The 26,897-nt window shown below is 44.5% G+C and overlaps 1 protein-coding gene across 1 annotated transcript; it reads right to left on the bottom strand.

Annotated features, from left to right (window-relative positions):
• Nucleotides 1–3,747: 3,747 nt before the first annotated feature.
• Nucleotides 3,748–25,955, bottom strand: PSKH2 (protein serine kinase H2). The gene is made up of 3 exons (XM_083186242.1): nucleotides 25,714–25,955; nucleotides 8,385–9,051; nucleotides 3,748–4,441 (listed from the first exon to the last, which is right to left on the bottom strand). Exons 1-3 carry the CDS (start codon nucleotides 25,953–25,955, stop codon nucleotides 4,130–4,132), a joined length of 1,221 nt encoding a protein of 406 aa, XP_083042368.1. The 3' UTR covers nucleotides 3,748–4,129.
• Nucleotides 25,956–26,897: the final 942 nt, after the last annotated feature.

Genomic DNA, 26,897 nt, shown 5'->3' with positions numbered 1-26,897 from the left:
GCCACAGTTACTTATCTTTCTTTTCTTGTATATAAAGGTACACATCCTTTTAAAGCAGCTGCAGTCTTGCCCGGTTTAAAGTGGTTTAATTATTGAAATAATGTATCAGTTTAAATATACCAGTGCTCCTACGTGACCCTAGAGCAGGCATGTTTAAACTATGGCCCTCCAGCTGTTATGAAACTACACATCCCAGCATGCCTTGCCAAAATGTTAGCATTCCCTAATAGCAAAACTATGACAAGGCATGATGGGACTTGTAGTTTCACAACAGCTGGAGGACCATAGTTTGGACATGCCTGCCCTAGGGTCACTCTTTGTTGTTTTCCATTAATAAAATTAGCAATAGGACGAGAGTGTAACATGACCTTGTGCCATGTTGACCTAGACACTTGTGGACCTTCCAGTATGTCAACCTAGTGTTGTCGACCTAATGACTGTGGACCATTTTTAGGTCGACCCAATGATCCCATTGCTTTTAAGTTCAACATGCATTGGATCAACCACTGAAGGTTGACAGGGTCAAAATGTTGACACAAGCATTAGGTCAACAATGGCCTGTTAACCTTAGCCATATTGACCTTTAGTGGTCGACCCAATGAATTTCAACCTTAATTTGGTCGACCCAATGACCCATAGCCAAATGTAAATCACTTTAAGACCTATTGGGTGAAAAGGGCTATAGAAATGACATTATGATAACAATGATTATACACACTCTTATTGTGTTGGGCTAAGGCAACATTGCCAACTCTCAGGAACTTGTATTTAGCTGAGTGGCTCTTACCAGCGCAATGGAGTGGTAATCTGTGAACCCCCAGAACCGATGCTGTCCTTAGTGTACTCCATTCCAGGTACCAGCTGTTCTACCACCATTCCGGATACTGAACACCTCCACGGCAACTGCAACCAGCTGACTGCATTTTCTACAGCCACAGACTCCGCAGTGGTCAGCTGACTATGCTCTCCAATCATTGCAGGCCACAGGGGATAAAAGGGAAGCTCTGGCAAGATGCAGGTGCCTTGAACAACATTATTTCACAGAGCTGCATCCTGGGCTCCAGACTTCTGGATTCTGTACCTGGAGTATTGTCCACATTTATCTGTCAGTTCCAGCCTGACTCTGAGACACCTGCTGACTCCAGTTCAGCACAGAGTATTAATCAGCGCAGAATAGTAATCAGTACCTCCAGAACTTCTGTAACACCTGCTGATTCCAGTTTATTCCAGTGCTTGCTGGAACCAGCTTCTAATACAGGGGGGTAGGGGGGCTTTATATGGGAAGGGGATCTCCACTTAACCCTGCGACCCCTGGCCAGAGCTGACTAGTTGTAATGGTGGATGGTAATGCTACATCTGCCAGGACCGATATAAGGGTCTCTGGCTGTGGCAGAAAGCACAAAGAGCCTGGAGCTAGTTATGCTTATGGCAGGGACACCACACAATTTGGCAGGGGGGCGTATGGCGCTTAACTGTTCGCTAGGCTGCGAGTGAAGGCAGCATAGCGAACAGGTCGGAATTAGGCCCCTATTACATTTGCCTCACCTGGTTTTGTCCATCTGCAATAATTGCCGCCTTGCTAACAGGTCTGAATTAGCCCTATGTTTTAGTTTATGGTTGCCATTCCTTATTTTGATTCATTGGCCAAAGAAGCACCCTTCATCTAACACAGCACATTGTGACATTGGGGTAGATGCATGAAACATTGATAATGGAGGAGAAGTGGTAAAGTGCCTGGTACTCACCAGCCAATCAGGCCCTAACTGTGGGGTAGGTGTATGAAACATTAATAAGGGAGGAGAATTGATAAAGTGCCTGGTACTTTATCACCGACCAATCAGCTCCTAATTAGCCCTTTTTAAACCCAGCCTGTTACTTAACAGTCAGGAGCTGATTGGCTGGTGATAAAGTACCAGGCACTTTATCACTTCTCCTCCCTTATCACTGCTTCTTACATCTATCCCATGGTTCATTAAACAATTTATTTTTTTATATAAACCTAATTTACAGAAAAAGAAATACATGCTTACTTTGGAATTATGTATATCCTTCTCTCCGGGCTACCTCTCGCCCCCCTCCAATCCATTCTTAATGCTGCTGCTAGGCTCATCTTCCTCTCCCGCCGCTCTACCTCCACCTCCCCCCTCTGTCTATCTCTTCACTGGCTCCCCATTCCTTTCCGAGTTCTCTTTAAACTCCTCACCACCACCTACAAGGCTCTCTCCTCCTCCACTGCTCCTTACCTCTCTTCACTGATCTCTATCCACACTCCCTTCCGTCCTCTTCGCTCCACCACCGACCGCCGCCTGACCTCTCACTTAAACGCCTCCTCCCACTCCCGTGTCCAAGACTTCTCTCGCGCTGCCCCCCTGCACTGGAACAACCTCCCGCCACCCATCAGGCTTTCTGATTCCCTTACATTCTTCAAGCGCTCCCTCAAAACCAACTTCTTCTGACTAGCCTATACCTCCTCCTTCTAACCTCTTTCACTCCTCCTATCCTGCCTACCCTACCCCTCCATCTGTTCCCATCCGTTCCTACTTATCCTATTGTTTTTCGTTCGTCCACCCACCTCCTTTTAGTCTGTTACCTCTTATGAGTAGGGCCTTCCTTCCTCACGTACTCACCCTACCTCTTTACCTCACCAGTGCTCCTGCCCTGTTCTTCCCTTCCTCTACTTCATCTTCAGTCTCCTTGACAATTTCGACACCTACTTCAGAACTGATTCTGATTTTAGTTCTACCAGCTATACCCCTATTTATGCGGTATTTTATCAACACACCCTGTACGTTACCTTATAATTTGTTTTTTTGTTTTCTATGTACGGCGCTGTGGACACTTTGTGGCGTCTTATAAATAAACAAACTACTACTACTACTACTAATGGGCTGATGCAGTTCTTCATCAGGAGCTGAATGCAAGTAAATGTGTTACAACAGGGAGATCACAGGCAGGGTAAGTGTGTGCCAAAGGCAGGTAGATGTATCTGCTAGATTTGCTGAGCTGTGCTGCGTAAATACCTGATCCTGCTTTATCAGCCATGAGAAGCATGTTGTAATTACAGGTAGACAGATAGTAGATTCAGTGGAACATACATCATCTGGGTCTCTGGTGTAGCTACATATGTGGCAGACCCCGCGGAGGCTTGGGGGAGCAGCGCCAGCAGGGTCTGTTGTGGGCACTGCTGGCTGAACTGACAGGCAACCCAGGCAGCAGTGAGCACTGAGCTGGTCCCGCCCTGTACAAATTGAATGAGCGGGGACCCAGTGCAGTGCATATTGAATGAGTGAGTCCCCACCCCGTGCATATGTAATGAACGTCTCCTGCTCATTACATATGCACGGGCGGGGACCTACTCCTTAAATATGCACGGTTTCCCGCTCCTTAAATATGCATGGAGCGCGACCAGGTCATCGCTCACTGCTGCCTGGGTCGTCTGTCAGCTTAGCCAGTGGTGTCCATAGTCCATCAACTGGCCCTTTCTTGGGGGGAGCTGCAATTTTTTTTGTAGGGGGAGAAAAATTTCTAGCTACACCACTGATCTGGGTGAACTCTTCCAAATCTATTTTTTGAAAATAGTTTTTTGACGATGATTATTATTTATAATTATGCTACAGTGTATGATTAAACAATATCTAATAATAACAATACTGTAGGTAGTTGATCGCTAAAAAATACAAGCAGAATGGAACTATGAAAGGAAATCACATTTAATGCTCTGGTATAAGAATTTGATATATCAGATCTTAAAAAAATAAAAACATTATAATATAACAAGGGCAAACTTAACATGAAGACATTTTATACAATATAAATCCCTTCCAAAGGACTGCCCTCCTACCCAAACACACAAAGTGACATCCGTAATATAGTATATAAAGTATATAATACAGTATATAAATGACCATTACTATGTACACATTACGATGAACATCATATTATTTACAAGGTTCATATAGAAGAGGTAAAGACGTGTGACGTGATAATTACACCAGGACCTACTGTTTTCTTGGACTTTGGTTGACACACATTATATTTTTATTCAGAGAGTCAATAAGTGGATGCTAAACCAGATGTGCATCAAAAAGCATCTGGAATTATTGCAGAGGTAAAATGTTGTGTGAACTTCTCAGAACTCATTGGTCAAGACATGTGCCTGGTAACGCAAATTGCGTTCCATAATCTCTCTCATGCGCCGGGACTTGTTGGAATGACCTGATTTTAGGGACTGCTCCGACTTGGTGCTCTGGCACCGAGATGAGACCCTTCTTTTCATGTTTTGTGAGATGGACCTATGAAGGTTCTTCATGGATGATGATGCAGCCATAGACTTGATCCATTGATGTTGAGTAGCATCGTTTGCCGACAACCGATCATTGGAATCCACAGTGAGCAAGCGATCTATAAAGTCCTTTGCAAGATTGGAAACATTTGGCCAAGGCTAAAAAACATAACAACATCTGTTTTAATAAGATAGTAATAATATAGTAATAAGATAATAAAGTTACCACAAGCGACTTACTTATATCTCCTATACTCAACACAGTGTATGGGGTCTATCCTATTCCACATAATGTACTCACGGATTCAGTATTGAATCCCGGCGGTCGGGATCCCGGCGTTCAGAATCCCGACGCCGGAATCCCGACAGCCGAAATGCCGACAAGGGGGGGACGTGGATCGCCCCCCCTTGCGGGCTCGCTGCGCTCGCCACGCAGTGGGCCCGGTGCCTCGCTACGCTCGGCACACTAATTTATTCTCCCTCCAGGGGTGTCGTGGACACCCCAGGAGGGAGAATGTGTCGGCATTTCGGCGGTTGGGATTCCGGCGTCGGGATTCTGAACGCCGGGATCCCGACCGCCGGGATGGTAACTGCATCCCGTACTCACATGTGCTTGTCTTCGCAACAGTGGCCGCACTTTCACACAGTCGGGATTTGCACAAGCGGTGCTGATTTCAGATCCTGAAGGGTGCAAATTCAGGTACCACTGCCGGTGTTAAAACGCTGCTGCACAGTACATTGTACCCTTTGCAATGAATAGGATTGACCCCCATTGACACGAACCAGTTAAAAAAATAATTCATTACTCTTTGACCTAAATTTATAGATGTTAGTCCAAAGAAGTATTACACGTGGGCGGCAATGTAATGATCATTTGCTACTGGGGTACATATTGCCAAGGCTGACACAGAACCCCGAACCATGAAGCCTTTCAAACAGCCCCCTGACGATCGATCTGGATGAACCTGCCTAAGAAAATGACCTACACAATGGTGAAAAACACCATTGGCAATTGGCTCAGTGGGTTCAGAGTTTATTACAATCAGACAAACAGACATTTTTATTTATAAGATGTATAGATTGAAACTGGAAATTGAAAATGAAACCTAACAAGCGCTCATGAGGGAACCAAGTAAAAAGAGTATACAAAACACCATGACTTACACATATATAATGTGAGTAAGAAAAAAAAAAACCTAAAACTAAGGCGCTTAATGAAGTTAAATCAGTGGTATCCCGAGGTATAGCTAAATAAAAAAAATGGGGGTATTCCCAAATATGGTATCCACAAATCTCAAGCTCACTGCTGCGGTCTAATGGAATCTGTATATGGGTTCCCCTAAAATGGAAGAGAATATAAATATGGGTATAGACAGCGCATTAGGGCAACAGATTTGTGGAAAATCAATAACAAATTACAACAATATAAATAAAATTATATTTAATTATCTATGTAGAAGTAGCAGATATATGTTTTTTAACAAGCAATGAAAACAGACAGATAATATGAAATAATTTAGAAAAGATACTAATAAAATATATTCTATGATGTGTTTTTTTGGTGGATTACGTAAATTGGCCTATTATACTGGGCGTCCCCAGCAATAGAGGAGATTTAAGACCACTGAAGAAATGTTCTTATAATGTGTAGAATTAAGGGCCTTATTCTAGTTCACTCTTTCTGACAAAATCCTTCTTAGATGGACAAAACCATGTACACTGCAGGGGGGCAGATGTAAAATGTGCAGAGATAATTAGATTTGGGTGAGTTATTTTGTTTCTGTGCAGGGTAAATACTGTCTGCTTTATTTTTACACTGCAATATAGATCTCACTTTGAAGTAAAACCCCACCCAAATCTAATTATCTCTGCACATTTCACATCTGCCCCACCTGCAGTGCACATGGTTTTGTCCATCTAAGAAGGATTTTGTCAGAAAGAGTGAACTAGAATAAGGCCCTAAGAGCTCACCTTCGCTCCGTTTATGCCGGCGTCTGGGCATACTCTCTGTTTTTGCATGTAGCCCACATATTTAGACAGCTTTATTGTATGCTGCAATTTAGATATGCTTATTAATTCCACTGAGTAGGAGCAAGGAGCAAGTGCTCAGCTATGACAGTAACATCTACATAAGAATATTAGTATGGATGTTCCATGATAACTTTCGAACGTTTTAATTAATCGTCTTCAAACTTTGCACACTACCTTATCATCCTAACGGACAATCTAAGTTGAAATATGGGTTTAATTGGACCACCCCATAAGGGTGCTGTCATAAGGGTCTATGCTATTTCTGTTGTTTTCATGTATTGTGAGATGTCGTTGGAAAGCTTATGACTTTCTGAATACAACCATGGCCGCTGAAAGCACTGCCGGACCCCGGTAAAAAGGGGCATTGCCAACGGGATGGACATGGTCACTCCCCTGTAAAAAATAATAATAATTTGCAGTGGTGAGGGGTAAAAAGGTTTGTCCTGCCCCAGAAATACTCACCACAGAAGGGGAAGCAGCTGCCTTCTGCAGCAGCCCCTGCTCCCCTGGAAGTTCGGGGCCGCTTGGGGGGGCTTTGGAGCACTCGGGTGTTTGGGCACTCAGCCATTCGTCTGTTTGGGCATTCCTGTGTTTGGACGCCTAAACACACGAACGGCCGAGCACGGCCGAACCTCCCAGAGTGGCCGCGAACCTCCCAGAAGGGGAGGATCGGCAATGGGGGTGGGGAGGATCAGTGACAGGGGGATGGCGGTGTGCCAGTGGTTAACCACTGGAGGCACCACTGGCACACCCTTTCTTTACAGTGGCATACCCAGAATTTTCTTGGGAAAGCTCGCTCCTGCAGTGCAGCTTAGCCCAAGAAATTTCCAGGCATACCACCAAAGGGGTTAAAGACCATTAAATGAAAAACATGTCCACTTTACAAAACTTTTGAGAATTGCATAAACTTTCGCCCATCCGGTCAGACGGGCCTTAAGACTAGTTTCTCCATATTTTAATCAGTAAATCAGGCATAGCGTAGGAGCCATTGCTCCATGGAACTAAACTATAAATCTATACACAGCAATACAATGTAACACATATTTCCATAATTTAGCTGTCATCTATAGGCACATATAGGAATCCATGGGTCCTTAGGCAACACACTGGCCCGGAGAGGAGACTATCAGCCGCACATCGGGGGGGCGGGGCCTGATCTAGACTGCCATCTCAGAATGGCAGTAGACCTGGGACCTGATGCGATGCTGCCCGATAGTTATACATCAGACAGCATTGCATCCACCTTAGAAACCTATGCGGAATGTGGCTGCTGGCGGAGCAGGAGGGATCGCAGCAAGTATTGGAGATTCCTGCTTTGGTCCATCTTAGATACATTCGGGGTATATTAATATTAGTGTCAAACCCCTGAAAATGTTTTTTTTTTGTGGAATAAGCAGAAAAAACATCATAGGATAAATTTACTAAAGGTTCTAAAAATGAAAAGAGTCGATGATGCCCAATTAGATTTTGTCTATTATTTTCCAGGATGCAAAAGAGAAATAATAGACAGAATCTGATTGGTTGTTATGGGCAACATCACCTCTTTTCATTTTTTGAACCTTTAGTAAATTTCAGTAGAGGCATATGAATATAAATATCCCTCCCAAAATTGGGCCTAGCAAGAAGGGGCATGGTCTGTACTTGCAATGCTCCTGTGAGGCCACACCCCCGGTTTCACCGCTGTGGGGGAATGTATGCATACGCACAGCGTCTATTAGCGGGTGAAGGGGGGGACTACCCCCTTACTCACAGAGGAACAGACTGCAAAAAACTCTTTGATGGTTCGGGAATTGCATATTGATTTGTGAATGGATTGCGGTTAACAATTCTCTAGCAGTTTAGCAAAGGGGATACTGATCTGTTTCAAACTTGCTGGATATGGAGAGAGGGATCAGATGGAAACTGGGGGTGGGGAGGAGTGTTTGTGAGTTAAAAACTGTCACAGCTCAAAATGAAAGTAAAATATGTCACAGCTCAAAGTGAAAGTACATATCAGATGCTGTCTTTTCAATGGGATTTTAACTAGTAGTGTATAATGCTGTATGTATGAACCTCAGCTCTAAATACTCACATCACTTAAGTAACTGTATCTTCCTTTAAGGATCATTCGGTAAAGTCTTGTACGGTTTTCATCTTCAAAGGGCATAGATCCACTAAGCAAAATATAGGTGATGACTCCGAGAGCCCACATGTCCACTGCATTGCTGTACGGTTTTCTCAGAATAATCTCAGGAGCAATGTATTCCGGAGTGCCACATATGGTCCTCATTGACCAGTCCCCACCTTTATTACCAGAGTTTGCCAAACCAAAATCCGTAACCAAAATCTTTGAGTCTGCCCCGGGGTGGTAATAGAGAAGGTTTTCTGGTTTCAGGTCTCTATGTGTTATGCCCAGTCCATGGAGATAGTTTATTCCATCTAAAACCATCTGAAGAACCTTGGTGGCATCCCGTTCAGTGAATGATCCTTTAGCAATGATGCGGTCAAACAGCTCCCCTCCGGTGGCCAGTTCCATCACCATGTATACTCGGTCATGAGCCTCAAACACTTCGATCAACTGGATGATGTTATGATGACTGACCCTTCTGAGGATGTTAAGCTCAGACTCACACACCTCCTTCCCTTCCTTGGCTCGTGTTTCAATCATCTTTATGGCAAACGGTTGTCGGGTGGCTTTGTGCTCAACTCTCACAACTCTGCTGAAACTGCCCCTTCCAATAAGAGCTTTGATATCGTATCTAAAAGAGATAAATGAGAATTAGAACCATCAAGCTGCTGTAAACCACACATATGATCACTTTGTGCTACAGGCAATCAACATCTCTGAACAACGGCTGGTTCGGCAGTTATTGCAATTGATTTACAAAACTTACATACAGGGCCGGCTCTACCATTAGACAGCTTTAAGCAGCAGCCTAGGGGGTCCAGAATCTGGGGGGCATCCCTGAGTCTAACACAAAATTGAGGATGACTCAGAAAGGCATGGCCCTACATATATCATTTCAGTTTAATCTATATGAAGAGTGTTCAGCAGGGCACACACCAGGTTGACCATGATTGTGCGGCAATCATGAAACAATTTACTTGAAAATCGCACAATGGCTTCACGATGGATTGCAGTACATGATCTGTACATGATCTGCACACAACCAGTACCCAATCCAATGTAGATGACGACTCTTTAGTGCAGTAGGTATAATCTCCAATCCGATACACAGCCGACAGACGACCAGCAGGTGCGCGCATCGGATCGGAATCGTACTGAAAACAGGAACGATTCTGCTCTTTCTCCATACAATCAGTCGCAAGATGCATCAAAACGGGGGATTGGAGCCCAAATTGTCCTGGTGTGTACACAGTATTAATGTCATTTTCAACAGTGAGATTCCAGCTATTTTCACTCAATGGGGTATGATGAAGCAGTGATAAGGGAAGATAAGTGAGCCTGAGGAGAAGTGGCCCATGGCAACCAATTAGCTGCTCTGTATAATTTTATATTATGCAAATTCTAGATGTTACTTAAGTGCTGATTGCTTGCCATGCATGGGCCACGTCTCCTCCAGCTCACTTCTCCCTTATCACTGCTTCATACATCTACCCCAAAGTCACCAGATATAATAGAAGGCGATTTTAAAGACTTTATTGGGTATTTATCAAAATCCAGAGAGCGATAAAATTGTGATAGTTAAAATACTAGCCAAACATTTTGTATCTCAAATAAAATTGACAAATCAGGATGGAGAATGCCTCTTGGGAGAAGAAGAGAAGTGAAAGTTGTAGTTTCCCCGCCTCCAATACACCAATCCACCCCCTTCTTAGACTCCGGCCAAACAGAGAGTGTGGCAGAGAAAATGATCTGCCCTGTGTACTCCCTGTGTGACTGGGAGAGATGGTTCCCGGAAAGTAAATGTTAATGATTACTGACTCCCCAATGCCCCTGATGCTGCTCTTCAGGATGCAGGTAGGTAGGGGTTGGGTAAGTACATGCTGGCTGTGGGGGCATTGTACTCCTCTCCCTCCACTGCCTGCTGCATTCAATCAAGTTTGCTGCCTCCCAGATTTGAGTGACTGGGGGCAGGCAGGGCAGCCGAGAGGTATGCCGTGCCCCGGTACAGTTTTGAGGGGGTGGCCTAATCACAGGAGGTGTGGTCACCTTCTGAGGTTAGGCCACGTCCCCATAACGTCTAGAGGGTGAAAAAACACTTTAAACATAAGTGTTATTGCTGCCCCCCTCAGCAGCAGCACATACCTACAGCATGTGCTGTGCTGACAGCAGGCTCAGCATGAGCTCTCACACTGTCAGTGAGATGCTCATGCTGAGCCTGCTGTCAGCACAGCACATGCTGTAGGTGTGTGCTGCCTGGGAGGAACAGAGGCGAAGGGGGGGGGGTCAGACCAGGGCCCTCGCCGGGCCCCTCAAGCTCATCCCGGGCCCAGGTAATTTGTACCTGATCCCCCCCCCCCTCTAGGCAGTCCTGGGGGCAGGATGTATTACAAACCGCCCTGAGTGAGCGATGCACCAGATTATAACCCCCAGTCCCCATAGGCGAATCTAGGGGGTGGTCCGGGGGTGGGGCTTTCCAACGAGCCCAGACCCGTGTCTCTAGCTCCCTGGGAACCGGAGATACTGCCAGGCAAAGCTGGAACATTTTCCCTATAGGATAACATGGGACCCGCTAGTTCCGGCCCCCACCCAGTTCAACGGCTGCCAGTTCCCCCTTTGGCATTACTGAAGCTCGAGGTTGATCTCAGTCGAACCCAAATCGCTGGGCCTTCAATCTGATACCAGGCTGGATCCATATGGGTTAATAGGTTCCAGGGATATTGAGGTTAAACCGTTTTTTTTTTCATTTCTTAAATGTAATTTCATGACATGTTTATGTTCTTTGAGGACAGATTTCTCTGGAACCAAACAGCCCAGATTCACGGGACCAAAATCATTCAAAGCCAACTCAAAAGTTCTTCAATATGATACTGGTCTCATGTAAATGGGTCATTTGGTTCCGAAGATAGTGCTGGTTGTTAAAGGGGGGTAGGGAGAGGGGAGTAGTTGTCTCTCCCCCTCACACCAGAAAATCCTGAGACAATATACCTGGGTAAATCCCTGCATTTTCTGTATTTCAAACAGCCGTGACCTGCAGTGCTCTGAATACAGCCGGGCAGCCCCCTGTTCTCTGCCCAGCTGTCAATGACTGTCACCCCTGCAGCTTCCGCTCCAATTCTTCTCCCCGCTTTCTCCTCAGCCCGCCCCCCCCCCCCCTTTAATCATGTGGTGCCGGCGCCCGGCGTGCTCCCCCGACGTCACGCACAACATAACAGCGCGCACAATATTTTAAATGTCCACTCGGCTAGAGGGGACACCAGGAGGGGAGTGGGAGCGTGCTCTGCGCTGCGCTCTGCTCCTCTCCCCATAGATGCAGCTGCACCGCTCTCCATCTCTCCCTGCAGCAGCAGCGAAGGCTCATATAAAAATTTACAGTAAGTGGCACTTTTGGGGGCATTGCTTAAGGGATGCTACAAGTGGCGGTATGTGGGGGCATTACGCATAATGTGTGGCTTAATGTGTAAGGGGCATGACGGTGTGCAGCATCATGTGGAAGGGGCATCATGTGTAAGAGCATTATGTGTGCAGCATCATGTGTAAGGGACATTATGTGTGCAGCATCATGTGTAATGGGTACTATGGTGTGCGGCATCATGTGTAATGGGTACTATGGTGTGCGGCATCATGTGTAATGGGTACTATGGTGTGCGGCATCATGTGTAATGGGTACTATGGTGAGCGGCATCATGTGTAATGGGTACTATGGTGTGCGGCATCATGTGTAATGGGTACTATGGTGCCATCAAGCAAGAACCCCCTAGCAAGGAGCACGTAGGTAAGCAGCACTTATGTGGCAAATATGTAATGGGCATTACGGTTTGTTATATAGTATGTAATGGGCATCATGATGTGTGGCACAATGTGTAATGGGCATTATGGTGTGTGGCCTTATGTGTAATTGGCATTACGGCGTGTGGCTTTATGTGTAATGGGTATTACGGAGTTTGCTAAAATGTGTAATGGGCATTACTGTGTATGGTCTAAAGTGTAATACCACACCCCTTTTTGTGATGCCACGCCTCCTTCCCATGAGGCCACACCCCCTTTTTTGCTGCGCGGCTACGCCGCGCAAAGGACATCCTACTTTTGTGTCTAGATCTGGGACCACCCATTACCATAATTCTAGATTCGCCTATGCCAGTCCCTTCTGTTATGTCTGATGTAACCCCTCTAACTGCCCCTTCTCCAAAGTCCCCCTGCAACATATAAGTGAAGTAACTTGGCATATGCATGCATGTGTGGGGTCACTGCTAACTGCTGCTGCCCCCTCTACACCTTCTGCTCCGCGGCTGGCCCACACTATACAGTACTTCTCTGGCATAATCGCAGTATCCAGGAACCAGATGCAGATGTGTGATAAACTGCTTCACTCGGAGGCTGACTTTGTGGGACACTGCAGTATGGATAAGTATAGTGAATCATTTGGGGGGAGGATGGGCATCCCCATGAAAATGCTGGGCATTCCCCAGGTGTGGCATTGCCTGCCCAGGCAGCTGATGTCACATGACATCAGCACCAGCCTTTTTTTCGGCAACCATCGAATGACCCCACAAGCAGACTTAAAGTATACAAGCGAAGCAGACTTAAAGTACGAACGCACTGGGCGATTTGTGGCACCACCGATACCATTAACAATACCGGCAGTGCGGACGAACGATATAGCGCATACACACTGCAATATACCTTTCATTGATGTCATCGTGTCTCACGACAGAGCAAGGGGCGGGGGGGGGGGGTTGTTAACAAACCGTGGGAGCACACATTGTCTGTCATTGATAGCGTACAAACTGGGTGATATTTAAAACAACCTTTAGTTTAGAACGTGATTAAGACAGAGCAATACAAATAATACAACAACTGCGTTGGAGGGTACGGTAGGAAATCAGAAAGTTACATTATTATTTTTTTAATTTCTGTCACAAACAATATTTTATAATACTGAGAAATGTGGATTTCTGTGACATTTCATGTATATTACTGCTGGATCAGACAAAGTATCACTATAATATCACTATAATTAACGTTTATTATTATGGACGTATCATGGGAATATGTCACATATGCCTTTCTGGCTTATGACGTTTGAGAGCCGAGGCTCCAATCCAAAAATATCTTAACCTGCCCCAAGATATTTGTTGCAGATGGCAGATCCAAAAACTGGCAGGAATAATATACAGTGTGTGTATAACATAGAGCCGCGAGGTAAACATGTTTATGTCTGCTAACTGACTCTATACTACAGTGACTGTTTAACTAAATCTATAATAAAGTAGGACATATATATTATTATTTATTTATTTACAGTTTATTATAAAGCGCAACAGATTCTGTTGCGCTTTACAATTGTAGACAGTGATAAAACAAACTGGGTAACAACAGACAGACTTGGAGGTTAGAGGGCCCTGCTGCAAGCTTACAATCTAGAGGGACATAGCACCTCACACTCACATACAGGGCCATCTCTAATTCCATTGCTCCATAATCAGTATCTTCAACCTCATCTACATTCATACTCCCTTCTGCCCTCTACGGTGGGCTGACAACTGTCGTCCCCCCTCCACTCTGATCACTGCTTCCCACGCCAGAGTTCAGGACTTTGGGCCAGATTCTCTAAGCTTCAAAAGTGATAAAATGGAGAGTGATAAACAGCCAGCCAATCAGCTCCTGTCTGACATTTTTCAAACACAGTCTGGCAGGTAGGAGCTGATTGGCTGGCTGTTTATCACTCTCCATTTTATCACTTTTGAAGCTTAGAGAATCTAACCCTTTGTCCGTGCTGCACCCCTTCAGTGGAACTCACTCCCTCGCTCCATTAGACTCTCCCTGACTTTGCAAAGCTTCAAACGGGCACTGAAAACTCACCAATTCATTAAAACGTACCCTTCCACTCAGGGCTATTTTTCAGCAGGCTCCAGCAGGAACTGAGGCCCCTATTCTAGTTCACTCTTTCTGACAAAATATTTCTTAGATGGACAAAACCCTGTGCACTGCAGGTGAGGCAGGTGTTACTTGTGCAGAGATAATTAGATTTGGGTGGGGTTTTACACATGCCCCCCTGCAGTGCACATGGTTTTGTCCATCTAAGAAATATTTTGTCAGAAAGAGTGAACTAGAATAAGGGCCTCAGTTCCTGCTGGAGCCTACTGAAAAATAGCCCTGCTTCCGCTGCATAACCTAGTCCTGAGTTTTGTCCTCTGACCCCTGCCTCATACCTTGACCATCTCTGCCTGCTTACATCCTGCTATCAAGCCACCTCCCACGTTCTTGCACCTCATGTAATCTGTCTGTCTCACCTTCCTACTAGATTGTAAAATCTTCAGAGCAGGGCCCTCTTCCCTCCTGTTGTCAAAGCCCACTACTCTTCACATTTCACTCTCTGCTCTCCCATACTAAAACACTCAGTGACCATCATCTTCTGCATACTCATCTCCATCTTTGGCCACCAGCCCCTAGTAGCACAAGTCCTTACTACTTACATTTAATCTGTAATGTGTATTAAATTGTGGAATTCATTTTACCTGTACTCTATTCTGTTATTCATTTACTGTAATGTTAATTTTGTCTTCCTGTACTGTTCCTTTGTATGGCGCTGCAAAACACTTGTGGCACCTTATAAATAAAATGATATTATTAATAATAATAATAACATAGGAGGGAAACACAAGGACAGGCACCAGTAATAGCATACCAGTCCCACCAAGTTACAAGTCCAGAAGGGAAGCTATATAATACATAAGTGCCTCAGAGGGTTATGCGTGTGGTACTTAAATATGATAGGCTTGCCTGAAGAGGTGAGTTTTCGGGGAACGCTTGAAGGTTTGGAGGCTAGTGGAGAGTCTTATTGTGCGTGGAAGGGCATTCCATAGGGTGGGAGCAGCCCGATTAAAGTCCTGTAATAGTGAATGGGAGCTAATGATCCGTGCAGAAGCAGATCTTGTGCAGAGCGGAGTGGTCGAGATGGGAGATATTTTGAGATAAGTAAAGAGATATATGCTGGTGCAGTATGGTTAGTAGCATTTCTTGGGGACTTCAGTTAAATGCTGGCAATGACCATACCTCCAGTTCTGTGAAGTTATATGCTGGCAATGACCATACCTCCAGTTCTGTGAAGTTATATGCTGGCAATGACCATACCTCCAGTTCTGTGAAGTTATATGCTGGCAATGACCATACCTCCTGTTCTGTGAAGGTCACCAACAACAGAACTATCTAAAATAGTTTTTTGTATCTTTTTCCTTTTATTTCCTTGAGATTGTATTATACTATGTGTGTACTTTTAAAATATATTTAATCATTTTTGTAACCATTTTTGCAACTAAAGCTCTGACGTTCTTAGAACAAATAATTCATAATTCCAGTTCTGAATCTGCGTTCTTAGGATTTGCTACAGCCTTTTTTTATATCACATTGCGTGTCCCGGATGACCGCAAGCGCCCCTTCAAATCTTGCATTGGTGGCAGTGACCGTATATAGAGGACCCATGTTTCCAAAGCGAACTTCAAGTCACAGCTGTTCAGATTGGCGAATCTGGAGGAGCGACCATGACATTACATATAAATAGACCCCACAGCAGCAGAAATTGGGGCATGGCCTCATGAGAGTACAGTGAGTATAGACCATGCCCAATATTTTGGTTGTGTGCCTACGGTGTGCACAGGGTCCGGAATCTCCGTTTTCAGAAGTTGGGAGGTATGGAATCATGAACTGGCAGGGGGAGATTTAATATGGCTTGGGGAGAAATAAAGTGCCAGCCAATCAGCTTCTAGCTGTGATGGGTACACACTGTGTGTTAGAAGCCGTTATGCATGCTGAGAGTGGTGGCAAACATCGCAAATTGCTTGCTGCATTCTGCCCTTAGTTATGTTAAAGTTAAGAAAGTGCTGAGTTGTTCCCGGTCTGTCACAACATTCCTGATGCTGTTGCTGAGGCAGCCTGGGTGCAGCCATGTTGTTTCCAACGGCCTGATTCAGACTTGTTCGCTAGGCTGTATGTAATCACAGCCTAGCAAACAAGTAAGCGCCGCCCACCACCTGTCCGAATGCCCGCCCCCCCGGCATGTGAATCCCCTCACTAGAATGTGAGGGGATGTGTGCGACAACATATACCTTCGCTTTCTGCTAGTGGAGCCTGGTGCTGGTCCACAATATACGGGGACCCCTATTCATTTTGTACCCCGTATTTTGGAAACCAGGGCCAACTCAGGAGCCTGGTGCTGATCCACAAAATACAGGGAACCCCCACTCCCTTTTTCCTCCGTATTTTGGGAACCAGGACCGCTCCAAGAGCCCAGGGCTGGTCATGCTCGTGGGAGGGGACCCCACGCCATTTTTTCTTTTTTTTACATTATTTCATTATTTTTCTATTATAGAATTATATGAATCTCTGGCACAAATCTCTCTGTGTGGGCTCATATCTGAGAGATTGAGATTAAGGAAATCTCTGATGCTGAATCTCCCATTATGAATCTCTGGCACAAATCTCTCCGTGTGTAGGGCCCTTTTCTTGTCTCCACACCAATCTGTCCTCAATGTTGCTTCCTGGCTCATCTCCCTATTCAAACATACTACGTCTGCCTCCCCTCTCCTACAAGCCCTACACGGTATGAAGTCCCTGCATCGACATGGACATGGACATGGTCGACGTGAGTTTTTCAGGGTTTTTTTTTTTTAATGCTTTACTATCCAAGTTGGCATAAAGCCCACTGGCGGCTGGCACACTAGGCATCTCCGACGCACGAGCGCCTAATTCTAGAGCCCATAGGCAGCTGTCTAAATCAGCCTAAAGGTAGATCTGGCCCTGTAAACATGACATGTATGATGCAAGCATAATTTAAATAATGCCGTTTTATATATATATATCGGGGTTGCTGGGTAACGGCGGCACTCTCAGTCTCCATACAATAAACAACAGATGCCAAGAGTTTTGCTTTCAACGTTTCAGTGCCCGTGCACTTTTATCAAGAACGGCAGTTCTTGATAAAAGTGCACGGGCACTGAAATGTTGAAAGCAAAACTCTTGGCATCTGTTGTTTATTGTAAGGAGACTGAGAGTGCCGCCGTTACCCACCAACCCGAGTAAACAGCCTGCCTTTGCAGCAGGTTACTTACGGAAGGCACCAAGCATTACTTCTTTGCAAGCCCCGGAGCCCGGCCAGCCGCAACCATATATATATATTATATATATATATATATATATATATATATATATATATATATATAGACCTTGATGTCCTGGAAAACATTACTTGTCTGAACTTGTACAACAAATAAGCATATGAAATAGCTCTTTCTGTCATTACTCAAATGCCTTCATGGCTCTGTGATCCCAGAACAGAAAGAAGAAGAGGTCTCAGTTAAATGACCTGAGACATCTCTGTGTTCAAGTTTCACAGGGCCACAAAACACTGTATAGTGGGGGATATTCAGAGTTCATCGCTATTTTGCAAATTCACATTCCTATCAAATACTGAATAACTGTGCCATTTGTGGGTAGTAACCTGACGTTTTCAGGGAGTGTCCCAAAATCACAGGCGTTTTAAGGAAGAATGTGTGACGTCAGCAGGGCCGGCGCTACCCACTCAGCAGCTCCTGCAAAGCAGGGAGGCGCCATGCTGAAAAGGCGCTGTCTCCCTCCCTGCTCTGCTAAAGCTGCCTCAGCCCTCACTGTCACTGCCTCGTGTACGCCGCCCGCAGCGCCTGTCTGACAGCGGACGGCAGGATGGAGAGGCTGAGCAGCTCCCTGCACCGTGCACACACTGTCCTCCTCCTGTAAACTGCCCCCTCTTCCTCACAGACACTTGCGCTGAGGCATGTAGCGCTGTCTGTGAATGCCTGGATGACATGTCTTGTCCGGATCCTCCCCCTACCCATTGCTCCCTGCGCCTGTCAGCTTTCAATCAAATGACGGACAGGCAGCAGTGCCACCTCACCTTCCTTCCCTCTTCTCAGTGTGCTGTGCCAGTGCCACTGCCAGTCCTCAACACTCCGCCCCCTCTATCTCCTCCCCTCTTCTCCCATCTCCTCCTTCTCTCCCCTCCTTTCCCTCTCAGTCACGAGAGGGGTGTAATGTGCTGCACATACTTTTTGTACTGCTTTAGGATCGCATCGCACACACATTGCATGCATGCCGTGCGATGCGATCTAGCCCATAACATGATTCTCGCAGTGTGTATGGGCACCTTTTAGTGCCTGCAACATTTTGCGGATTCAGCACTGGTGTATGCATACATGTACACGCACCCGAGATACTCAATAGGATTGGATGTTGCATATATTCCCACAATCGGGCTGCAGCTTGTTGCAATGGCAATGTGAAAGGGCGCAAAATGTATGGTTTGCAGGAGGGCGCCGGACACCTTAGCCCCGGCCCTGGACGTCAGCACTGGCCTTGATCAGTCTGTCTCTGCCGCAGACTTGTGGAAGGGTCAGACTTACCCACATTCAATGGTGAGTGAATTGCGTCTGGATGGGAAACAGGATCGAGGACTTACACAGGCCGGGTTTTCACTCTGTCTGGGCGGCAGCTGACCACTCACAAATTTGCAGATCAGCAATTACCTATTAATCGGGCCCAGTATACTGAGAATCCTGCTTACAAGACACTTCATATGATTTAATGTGTAAATGCAGTGACAAGAGTAGGTGTATATGTCGCACAGTACCGTATGCTATTTATCTCCACCCATCCTGAAGATCTCCAACTGTCAAATCATTTTCAATAATGTTCCACCTAACAGTGAAATCTGGTCTCTACATCTGTTCTATAAACTGTTCATTCTTGCTAAAATACTATTCCTGTCACAATAAATGCTATCACAACATTTAATTATTTTTATCTTATATCTTTACCTGATGTATTTATGTTGCTCGCTTCAAACTTTTTTCATTCTTGGATGTTTTAATTTTTTCCCGTATAGTTTTGAATGTTTGATACCCATTTTCCACTGCCAAAAAACCCAGGTAATTGCCGGGTATACGTAGAATTGGCTCAGTGGCAGGGGCCTAGCTATAAAAGGTGCACCCATTATTTAAATACTTAACCCCTGTTGTCCAGCGTCGGATGCAGTAGCACTGCAGAATAGGGCGGAGTGAAAAAGTTGAAATTGAGATATTCAAAATCGGCTAGTGTGGAAAAGTTGTGACTTGACCTGAATAAGAAACGTGCGAAAGCGTTTTGCTCTGAGTCAATATCTTCTGTTCCGTCAAAACCCCTAAAGTTTCACTTTTTAGATGAAAATAACAAAACATATGAAGAAGCTCCGATCTAGTTAAAATTATGGGTACTTGTGTAGTATCACGGCGCCAGTAAATCGCATGCGATTTGCATACCATTTGCATGCGATTCGATGTGCGCTGCAATTTTTTACCTGTTCATACCCCCACTATCCACTACAGCAGGGCTGGGCAACACCGGCCCTCCAGATGTTAATGAACTACACATCCCAGCATGCCTTGCATCAGTTTCAGCATGGCCACATAGCAAAACTAATGCAAAGCATCCTGGGATGTGTAGTTCATTAACATCTGGAGGGCCGGTGTTGCCCAGCCCTGCACTACAGCATGGAGTTGATTGTATATAGTGTGGCGAGCGCAGCCCAATCATGTTCCCAGCATAGGGGATACAAAACTGTTTTTCAGACCAATTCATGTTTAAAATAAACTGCCACGATTACAGATAATAAACAGAGGTGTATAAAATACTGTACCTAAATAACAGAGCATAATGCATTGTTTACTGACCTTACTGTAGCATTCAGTTAGACATAAGAAGATACAGATGTGCACTATTCTATTAAGGGCAAACAAAATGGATTTACCCTGATTTTTGCCCCAAGTTTTTATTCTTGGTCACTTCAATTACAGAGCACCCTCTCCAAAAAAAAAAAAAATATATGCTTTTGGGTGAAAACACACAATATTCACAATTGTGACCATGAAAACAAATGAGTTACAGAAGATATTGACTTAGAGCAAAACGCTTTTGCACGTTTCTTATTCAAGTCGTCACAACTTTTCTACACTAGCTGATTTTGAATATCCCAGTTTCAACCTTTTCACTCAGCCCTACTGCAGAAATCGCTGGATAAATGGCCACTGTGCCATTTTTCCAGAGATCTGAGGATGCGTAGTAAGGTCTGAGCGCTCACATGCTCAGACCTTACTACCCCAGACAGAGAGGATGGGCCCCAGATGGAGGAGGCTACACACAGGCCTCCTTCTCTCTTGAAACGCCCCTGTTCTCTGGAAAAAGCTACGATTTGTTCCCAGGTAACCAGCAGTTTTTTTTTTAGTGGATAATACCAGCAAACCAGGCAGTGGAAATGACTCCTGGTCCATCCAAAAAGTGTTGCTTCCCCTAGGTTTTACAGGATTCTGTTAAAATGGAGGCAACCCTGGGATTTTAGTGGAAAAGGAGTATAAATATTACAATATCCGCGATGCAGTATGGTTTAGGAGAATAAAATACTTTTACACATACTTGCCTACTTTTGAAAACTAGTTTCAGGGAGAATATAGTTGGTAATAGAATTTTGCACAGGGCCCCATTGAGGGGGCATGTCATGCTCCTCCCAAAGGGCGTGTCTAGTTCCATATAAGGAGTGATTTTGAAAAGTGATTGTGAACGTGGCACCTAGAAGCGTGGGTGTGTTCTGCTGCATATGAGAGGAATAAAATGACTTATATACAAATGTAGATGAGCCTCAAAGCAGTTAGTAAGAGCTACTGTACTTGATAAAATGCTGGGAAATGGTGCTGATGACTCAATGTAAATGTATCTGTCTCTCATTCCTTTTTCCTTAAAAAATGTAACAGTGTAATGAGGGCTAGGTGACATGAGGGAGATTGCTAGACTAATGAGGGAGAGAGGGAGATTGCTGTTATTTCAGGGAGTCTCCTGCAGAATCAAGGAGGGTAGGCAACTGTGCTTTTACATTTTAGTAATGAATTAGATTCTTATAAGAAATTCCATTGTACAAAACTTTTCCGGCCGGGTGATTTTACCCAGAAGGAAATGTTTTTCATCATCTTTTGACAAGAATGATACATCTGTCCCATAGATCTCATTTCTATTTCCTCTACAATATAAAGGTAGTATATCCATCTATATGTTCCATTTTTTTCCTCCTTTAACTGAAACTATTGAAGGCCCCATGTGCAGCCATCTGCAGTTTATAGCGCTCATGCATGAATGATGCTCTCCTGACGCAGCAGAAACTGTCCTGAGCAACAAAGGTCACTTATCACTCTTTTTCCCTCGTTCTGCTCTAAGAAGCATCAGCCCAGGGAACGCATGGGACTAGGAGCTAGGTTACTGGTCTCACTTCCACACTTTAAAAACTTTTTTGTGTGAGTATGTAGAGCTGTCAACCAGCCCTGCTATCTGTGTGGTCAGACCACCCATCCAGCCATCAGCCCTACTGGCATTTGCCAGATGGCTGGTCCGGCCCTGCCGTATTTCCAATCACATGAGCAAGCTGCCAATTTCTGTTCACCAATGTTATATCATCAATTTTTGCACTATGTTCAGGGCTTGTCAGTCATACTTGTCAATTCTCCCTGATTGTCAGGGAGATCCTTGGAATTAGTAGCAATCTACCTGACTCCCTGAAGAGTCTAGAAATCTCCTTGATTGCAGATGAACCCCATTATGTAGCTGTTATATTCTTCTGGAAAAAAATTACAAAAATATACTGTACATTCAGCATTTTTCAGTATTTGATCAAACCAGTGGCGTAACTATAAGTTTCGCTCCCCCGTGCCCAAAAAGTTCCTGGTCCCCCCCCCCACACACACACACATACACACAGTGTGTGTGTGTGTGTGCTTATAGCTTCTACTTCCGCTAGACCATGGTGTGGATAGCGGATGCAGAAGAGCTGATGTTTAATGCGGGAGGCCGATTTCGCTACAGGAGCACGAGACACTGTGACGGAGGTTTCTGGAAGCACCGGCATTCAAGACATGAGGCTGACCGCATCTTATTTTAGATGTATGTATTTGTGTACTATTAAAAATGTTACATTTTACTTAAATTGATTGTGACCGCTATTCCTTCTTTTCCTGCATGCACTATTGGGTCCGTGGTTGGACCTCATTGGGAAGTGGCTGTGATCTATACAGAGGAGTTCAAGTGCATTACAGCCCTGTACTGATGGACTAACTATTATGGACAACCTGCACATTTGAGGTTCACTATATGTATGTGGCTACATGGCCACTTATATGGAATCTCTTTTAAAACATAACACATGAGATGTTTCAGGGGCTTTTCATCTACTGACTGCCTTGGTAGCAGAGGGCCTGGAATGGCATTAGTACTGGAACGGAACCCTACAGCCTGCAGAACAACCCAGAGTGTCCTAAGGATAGAGTGGGCAGTGTTCTGCTTCTTGATGGTGGCAGCTCCGTCACCACTACGTGACATCACAACCTTTTGTGTATGGGGGTGAGTCTGGCACAGGTAGCCACAGTAGTGGCATGGTCAGCCTATACATAAGACTGAGGTTGAAAAAAATGGGCACTCCAGCCGCCCCAGATCCAATTGTCTCAAAAGTAAAATATTAACCTCTAAATGTGATCAAGATGGCTACATCACATGGTAGGCTACTGAGATGTGTTCTGAAGATTTTTCAAGGAACTCAAACCTTCCAGTTGGAGAAGTTTCCTATAGAAACCAATCTGCTTTTCGCTATAATTTAGCGATAAGCACAGTCTATATAACAACAGATGCTGATTGGTTGGAACAGATGTGTCCTTGCATACTGTGGCTTCAGTTGCACCAAAGAGCCCTCTCTCTCTACTTTTCCAGGTGACACTGATCAAATTGATGTGCAACATTTGTATATCTATGTGTGACTGTATCTGTATATAGGGGCATATGTAATAGGGTCCAAACGGATCTCGGACATTTTTTTTTTTTTTTTAAAGCAGCAATAATATAGAATGCATGGTTTTGCCGTGTAAATGATTGCCGCTTTAACAAAATGTCCGTGATCAGACTGCATTACTTCAGATATACTCAGTCCTGGTTACTTATTAATCACTCTCTCAGTTAATTCATGACTACCGCCAACCTATATTTATATCCAGGGTTTAAAGTGGTCATGCAGAGGTGGGGGAACTAATTTCTCTATGCCATCTAATTACCCACCTCCCCCAATTAGGCAGAGACAAGGCCAGTGGTAAGGTATTTGGCATCCCCCTGCAAACTAGAATGCTTTTCTGTGAGAATTACTGTGCAGGGCCAATGTGGAGGTAAAAATTTTCAACCTCATCATTAGAGGTGGTGGAACTCAGTTCCACCTTGTTCCCCCTCATTTTAACCCCTGTTTATATCCCAAGCCTGTCCACCAAAACCTACTTATAATGAAAAATGACAGACAAGGAATATAGGATCCTCTCCAAAAATATTATAGTAATTGATACTGTACATCCAGGGCCATCGAGAGCGGGAAGGGGGGTAGGGTACTTTTTGCCTGGGTCTGCTGGAGGGGCCTGGGGTCCCTCCAGCATACTTTTTGAATGCGATCGCATCTCATGCGATTTGCATGTAATGCAATGAAACACAATCCGGAGCTAGTTCAATGGGAATGGGAAATGTGCAGGAGAGTGCATCACATCTCACCCGCAAATCGCACTGTGTATGGGCACCTTGACTGTCGGTCCACTGTACCACACCCACTGGACTATACATATATTTAAGAAAATATTTTGGAATACATGCAGTACTGTATGTATGATATACATAGATAATAGTCTGAATATCAAACCAGAATACGGTCATCCAAGAGCAATAAGTGCCGCTAATGTAGATATATCAGAGAGGCATATGACTTTGTCTTAGGAATTTGTTCTTAATTATTCTTTTTATTTAGGACTTTAACAACATAAGAAAAAAAGGGGATGTCCCAAAAAACCTAAATATAGTAAAGGTGCTAGGGATGACAACATTTGGTAAATTTATGGAGAAAACACTAAAAAAAACACTTAATATAACATAAATCTGATTATATGCAAAGGAAACATACTAATAGAAAATGTGCATCATTTCTGAGCTACAGCATTGCATATTTGATAAGAGATATACATTGCGAGGTTCAAAACCAGTGCCTGACTACCCTATAGGCTGATTACACTGCACCCGGGCACCAGCAGTGCAAAGACCGCGGGGAGGAGGAGACCGTTGCTGATGTCAGCGCCCCTCCCTTTCAGCGGCCAGGGAAAGTCTGCGCTCCTGGAAAATGCCTGCATTACGCCCCCAAGTGCCCAGCCCCTGTCAATCACCTTCCAAGCGGCCAGTGAAGGCTAGCCTTTACATGGTATGTTCGCAAGGGGACACAGCGCACAGCAAATTTGCAGCCCTGGGTACGGGTCTGAATCGGGCCCAAAGTCTCCGTCCCATGCCACAAGTATTAGATCCAACATGCCATCTGTAGAGAGCCCATACACGTGTGTTAAGCAGCATTACAAGGGGAGCTACATGTTTATTAGCTTAAGGCATTTGGAACCTTTAATAAGGCCCTGGTCAACACAGAGTGATGCTCCAATATTTGTATGTAAATTACACGTTTATATTACTTTCAATTCATTTCCAAGCGATGTGTGATTGCCAACGATGGCCCAACATCTTGTAATCTCTATTGGGTTCAAGGAAAAATCTTCCATCCTACCTTTGTGACCTAGTCAGAATTCCGGCAAATTGTGGGAAACTAGCGACACATTGAATAGTTAAATGGAGTCACATCTAGAACACATTGAGATCCACCAATCAAGTCTGACATACATAGTCCATTGTTATACAGTTATACAGTATGCTACATCATTTCTGATTGTTACTTGTAAGCTGTTAACTCCTCAGGACAGAAACCTTTCCTAAGGTTCCCTTCATGCCTGATAGCAGAGTCATTTATTGCATAGTATTCTGGGAAATGTGGGAAGGGGTGATTCCCAAGTTTCTCACAATAAATATATATACTTGCATTAATTATTTTTACTCTAAAGCACAGGTTCTCACACTTGGTCCTCGTGACCCCAAACAGTGCATGTTTTGCAGGTCTCCTCACAGAATCACAAGTGAAGTAATTAGCTCCACTTGTGGATTTTTTTTAAATGTGTCAATGAGTAATGAATGCACCTGTGAACCTGACGGGTGACCTGGAAACCGTGAACTGTGTGGGGTCCTGAGGACCGCGTTTGAGAACCCCCGCTCTAAATCAATAATAAAGAAAAAGGTATTCTGGAACAACTGGTATTTTTATGCAAATCCAGTATTTCTCCAGTTATATGAATGAACTTACCTAGCTGTAACTCTGGGGTCAAACTTTGCACGGTATCGAGCCACTTGAATCTTCTTTGCCTCTATGTCTGGTTGTCTCTTTGGTTCTTCTTGCAGCCCCCAGAATTCTGCCTTGGATTGTACCGGCTCATTACAGAACTGCACTGGAACCATGGCACGGATCAGCTTGACATAGTAAGGATGTTTCTTCAGGGGAGGCTCCATAGTCTCTGGGAGCACCTTACTGCTTGCTCCGCATCCCATCTCAGGAGGATAGGAGCACAAAAAGTACAGCCAGAGGACCAGGACCCATCACACGTCCAGGTACCTAACACAGAAAGCACACACATCCTGAGGACAAGCTCAATGAACCCCTCCTAAAACCTGCCCATGACAACAGCTAATAGTGTGTGACACAGACATGTAACTATGGGGAGGCAGCCTAGCAGAACATAATAAGCTCAGCATTAACTTAGACATTTCTTCAACTAATTAATAAGTGTAGTCTATAAAATATGACAATCGTTTAAGTTATAGCTCATTTCATGGTTAAAGTCTAGGGCGTAACTACCATAGGTGCTAGAAGTGCAGCTGCTATGGGGCCCAGAGCTAAAGGGGGCCCATCTTTTTTGTATATGTTCTATGTGGTATACACTTATCACCATTAGTTGGACATGGGGCCATTACAACATTTTGCTATGGGACCTATGAATATATAGTTATGCACCTGGTTAAAGTATCTAGTTATTAACAATTACCTTACAAGTTCCTTCACTGGTCACGTTCCTATATCGTCTGATTTCACCAGGAGGATCCTGTTTTCAGCAGTTGTCTCTACTTCTTATCCCTATGTGCTAATCCATTAGAGCTCCTGCATGATTTCCCAGGACCGTAATTCATCGGGTTATGCAGTTTTGGGAGTGGTGCTGCAGATCTCTCCCTTGCGGTCACATCCCTTGTGTTTCTGTAATTAGATAATGAATAGAAGATGTGAATGAATGACCCACAATTTAGCTACTGTGATCCTAAACATTTTATTTAGAACTCCTAGGTGGCATGGCATCTGCCAGTTCAAGTGCCATAATAATGGGCAGGTGCACAAAGAATGTCAGGTTTGCCATGCTACCACCTCTATAGATTACAGATGCAGGACCATTAGTAGTTTGGTTTGCATCATATAGGTTTAGACAATTACAAAACAAAAAT

The sequence above is a fragment of the Crinia signifera genome, chromosome 5 (assembly GCF_055691185.1).
Source record: "Crinia signifera chromosome 5, ASM5569118v1, whole genome shotgun sequence".
Lineage (NCBI taxonomy): Eukaryota > Metazoa > Chordata > Amphibia > Anura > Myobatrachidae > Crinia > Crinia signifera.
Note: the sequence above shows the minus strand (reverse complement) of the source record. Positions and strands in the feature narration are given on the sequence as shown.

Coding starts and splice junctions, on each gene's coding strand:
- PSKH2 (XM_083186242.1), bottom strand. CDS start 25,955: ATGGGATGCGGAGCAAGCAGTAAGGTGCTCCCAGAGACTATGGAGCCT. Junction 9,052..25,713: donor GACCCCAGAGTTACAGCTAG/GTAAGTTCATTC, acceptor TATCTCTTTTAG/ATACGATATCAAAGCTCTTA. Junction 4,442..8,384: donor GATACAGTTACTTAAGTGAT/GTGAGTATTTAG, acceptor TATGTTTTTTAG/CCTTGGCCAAATGTTTCCAA.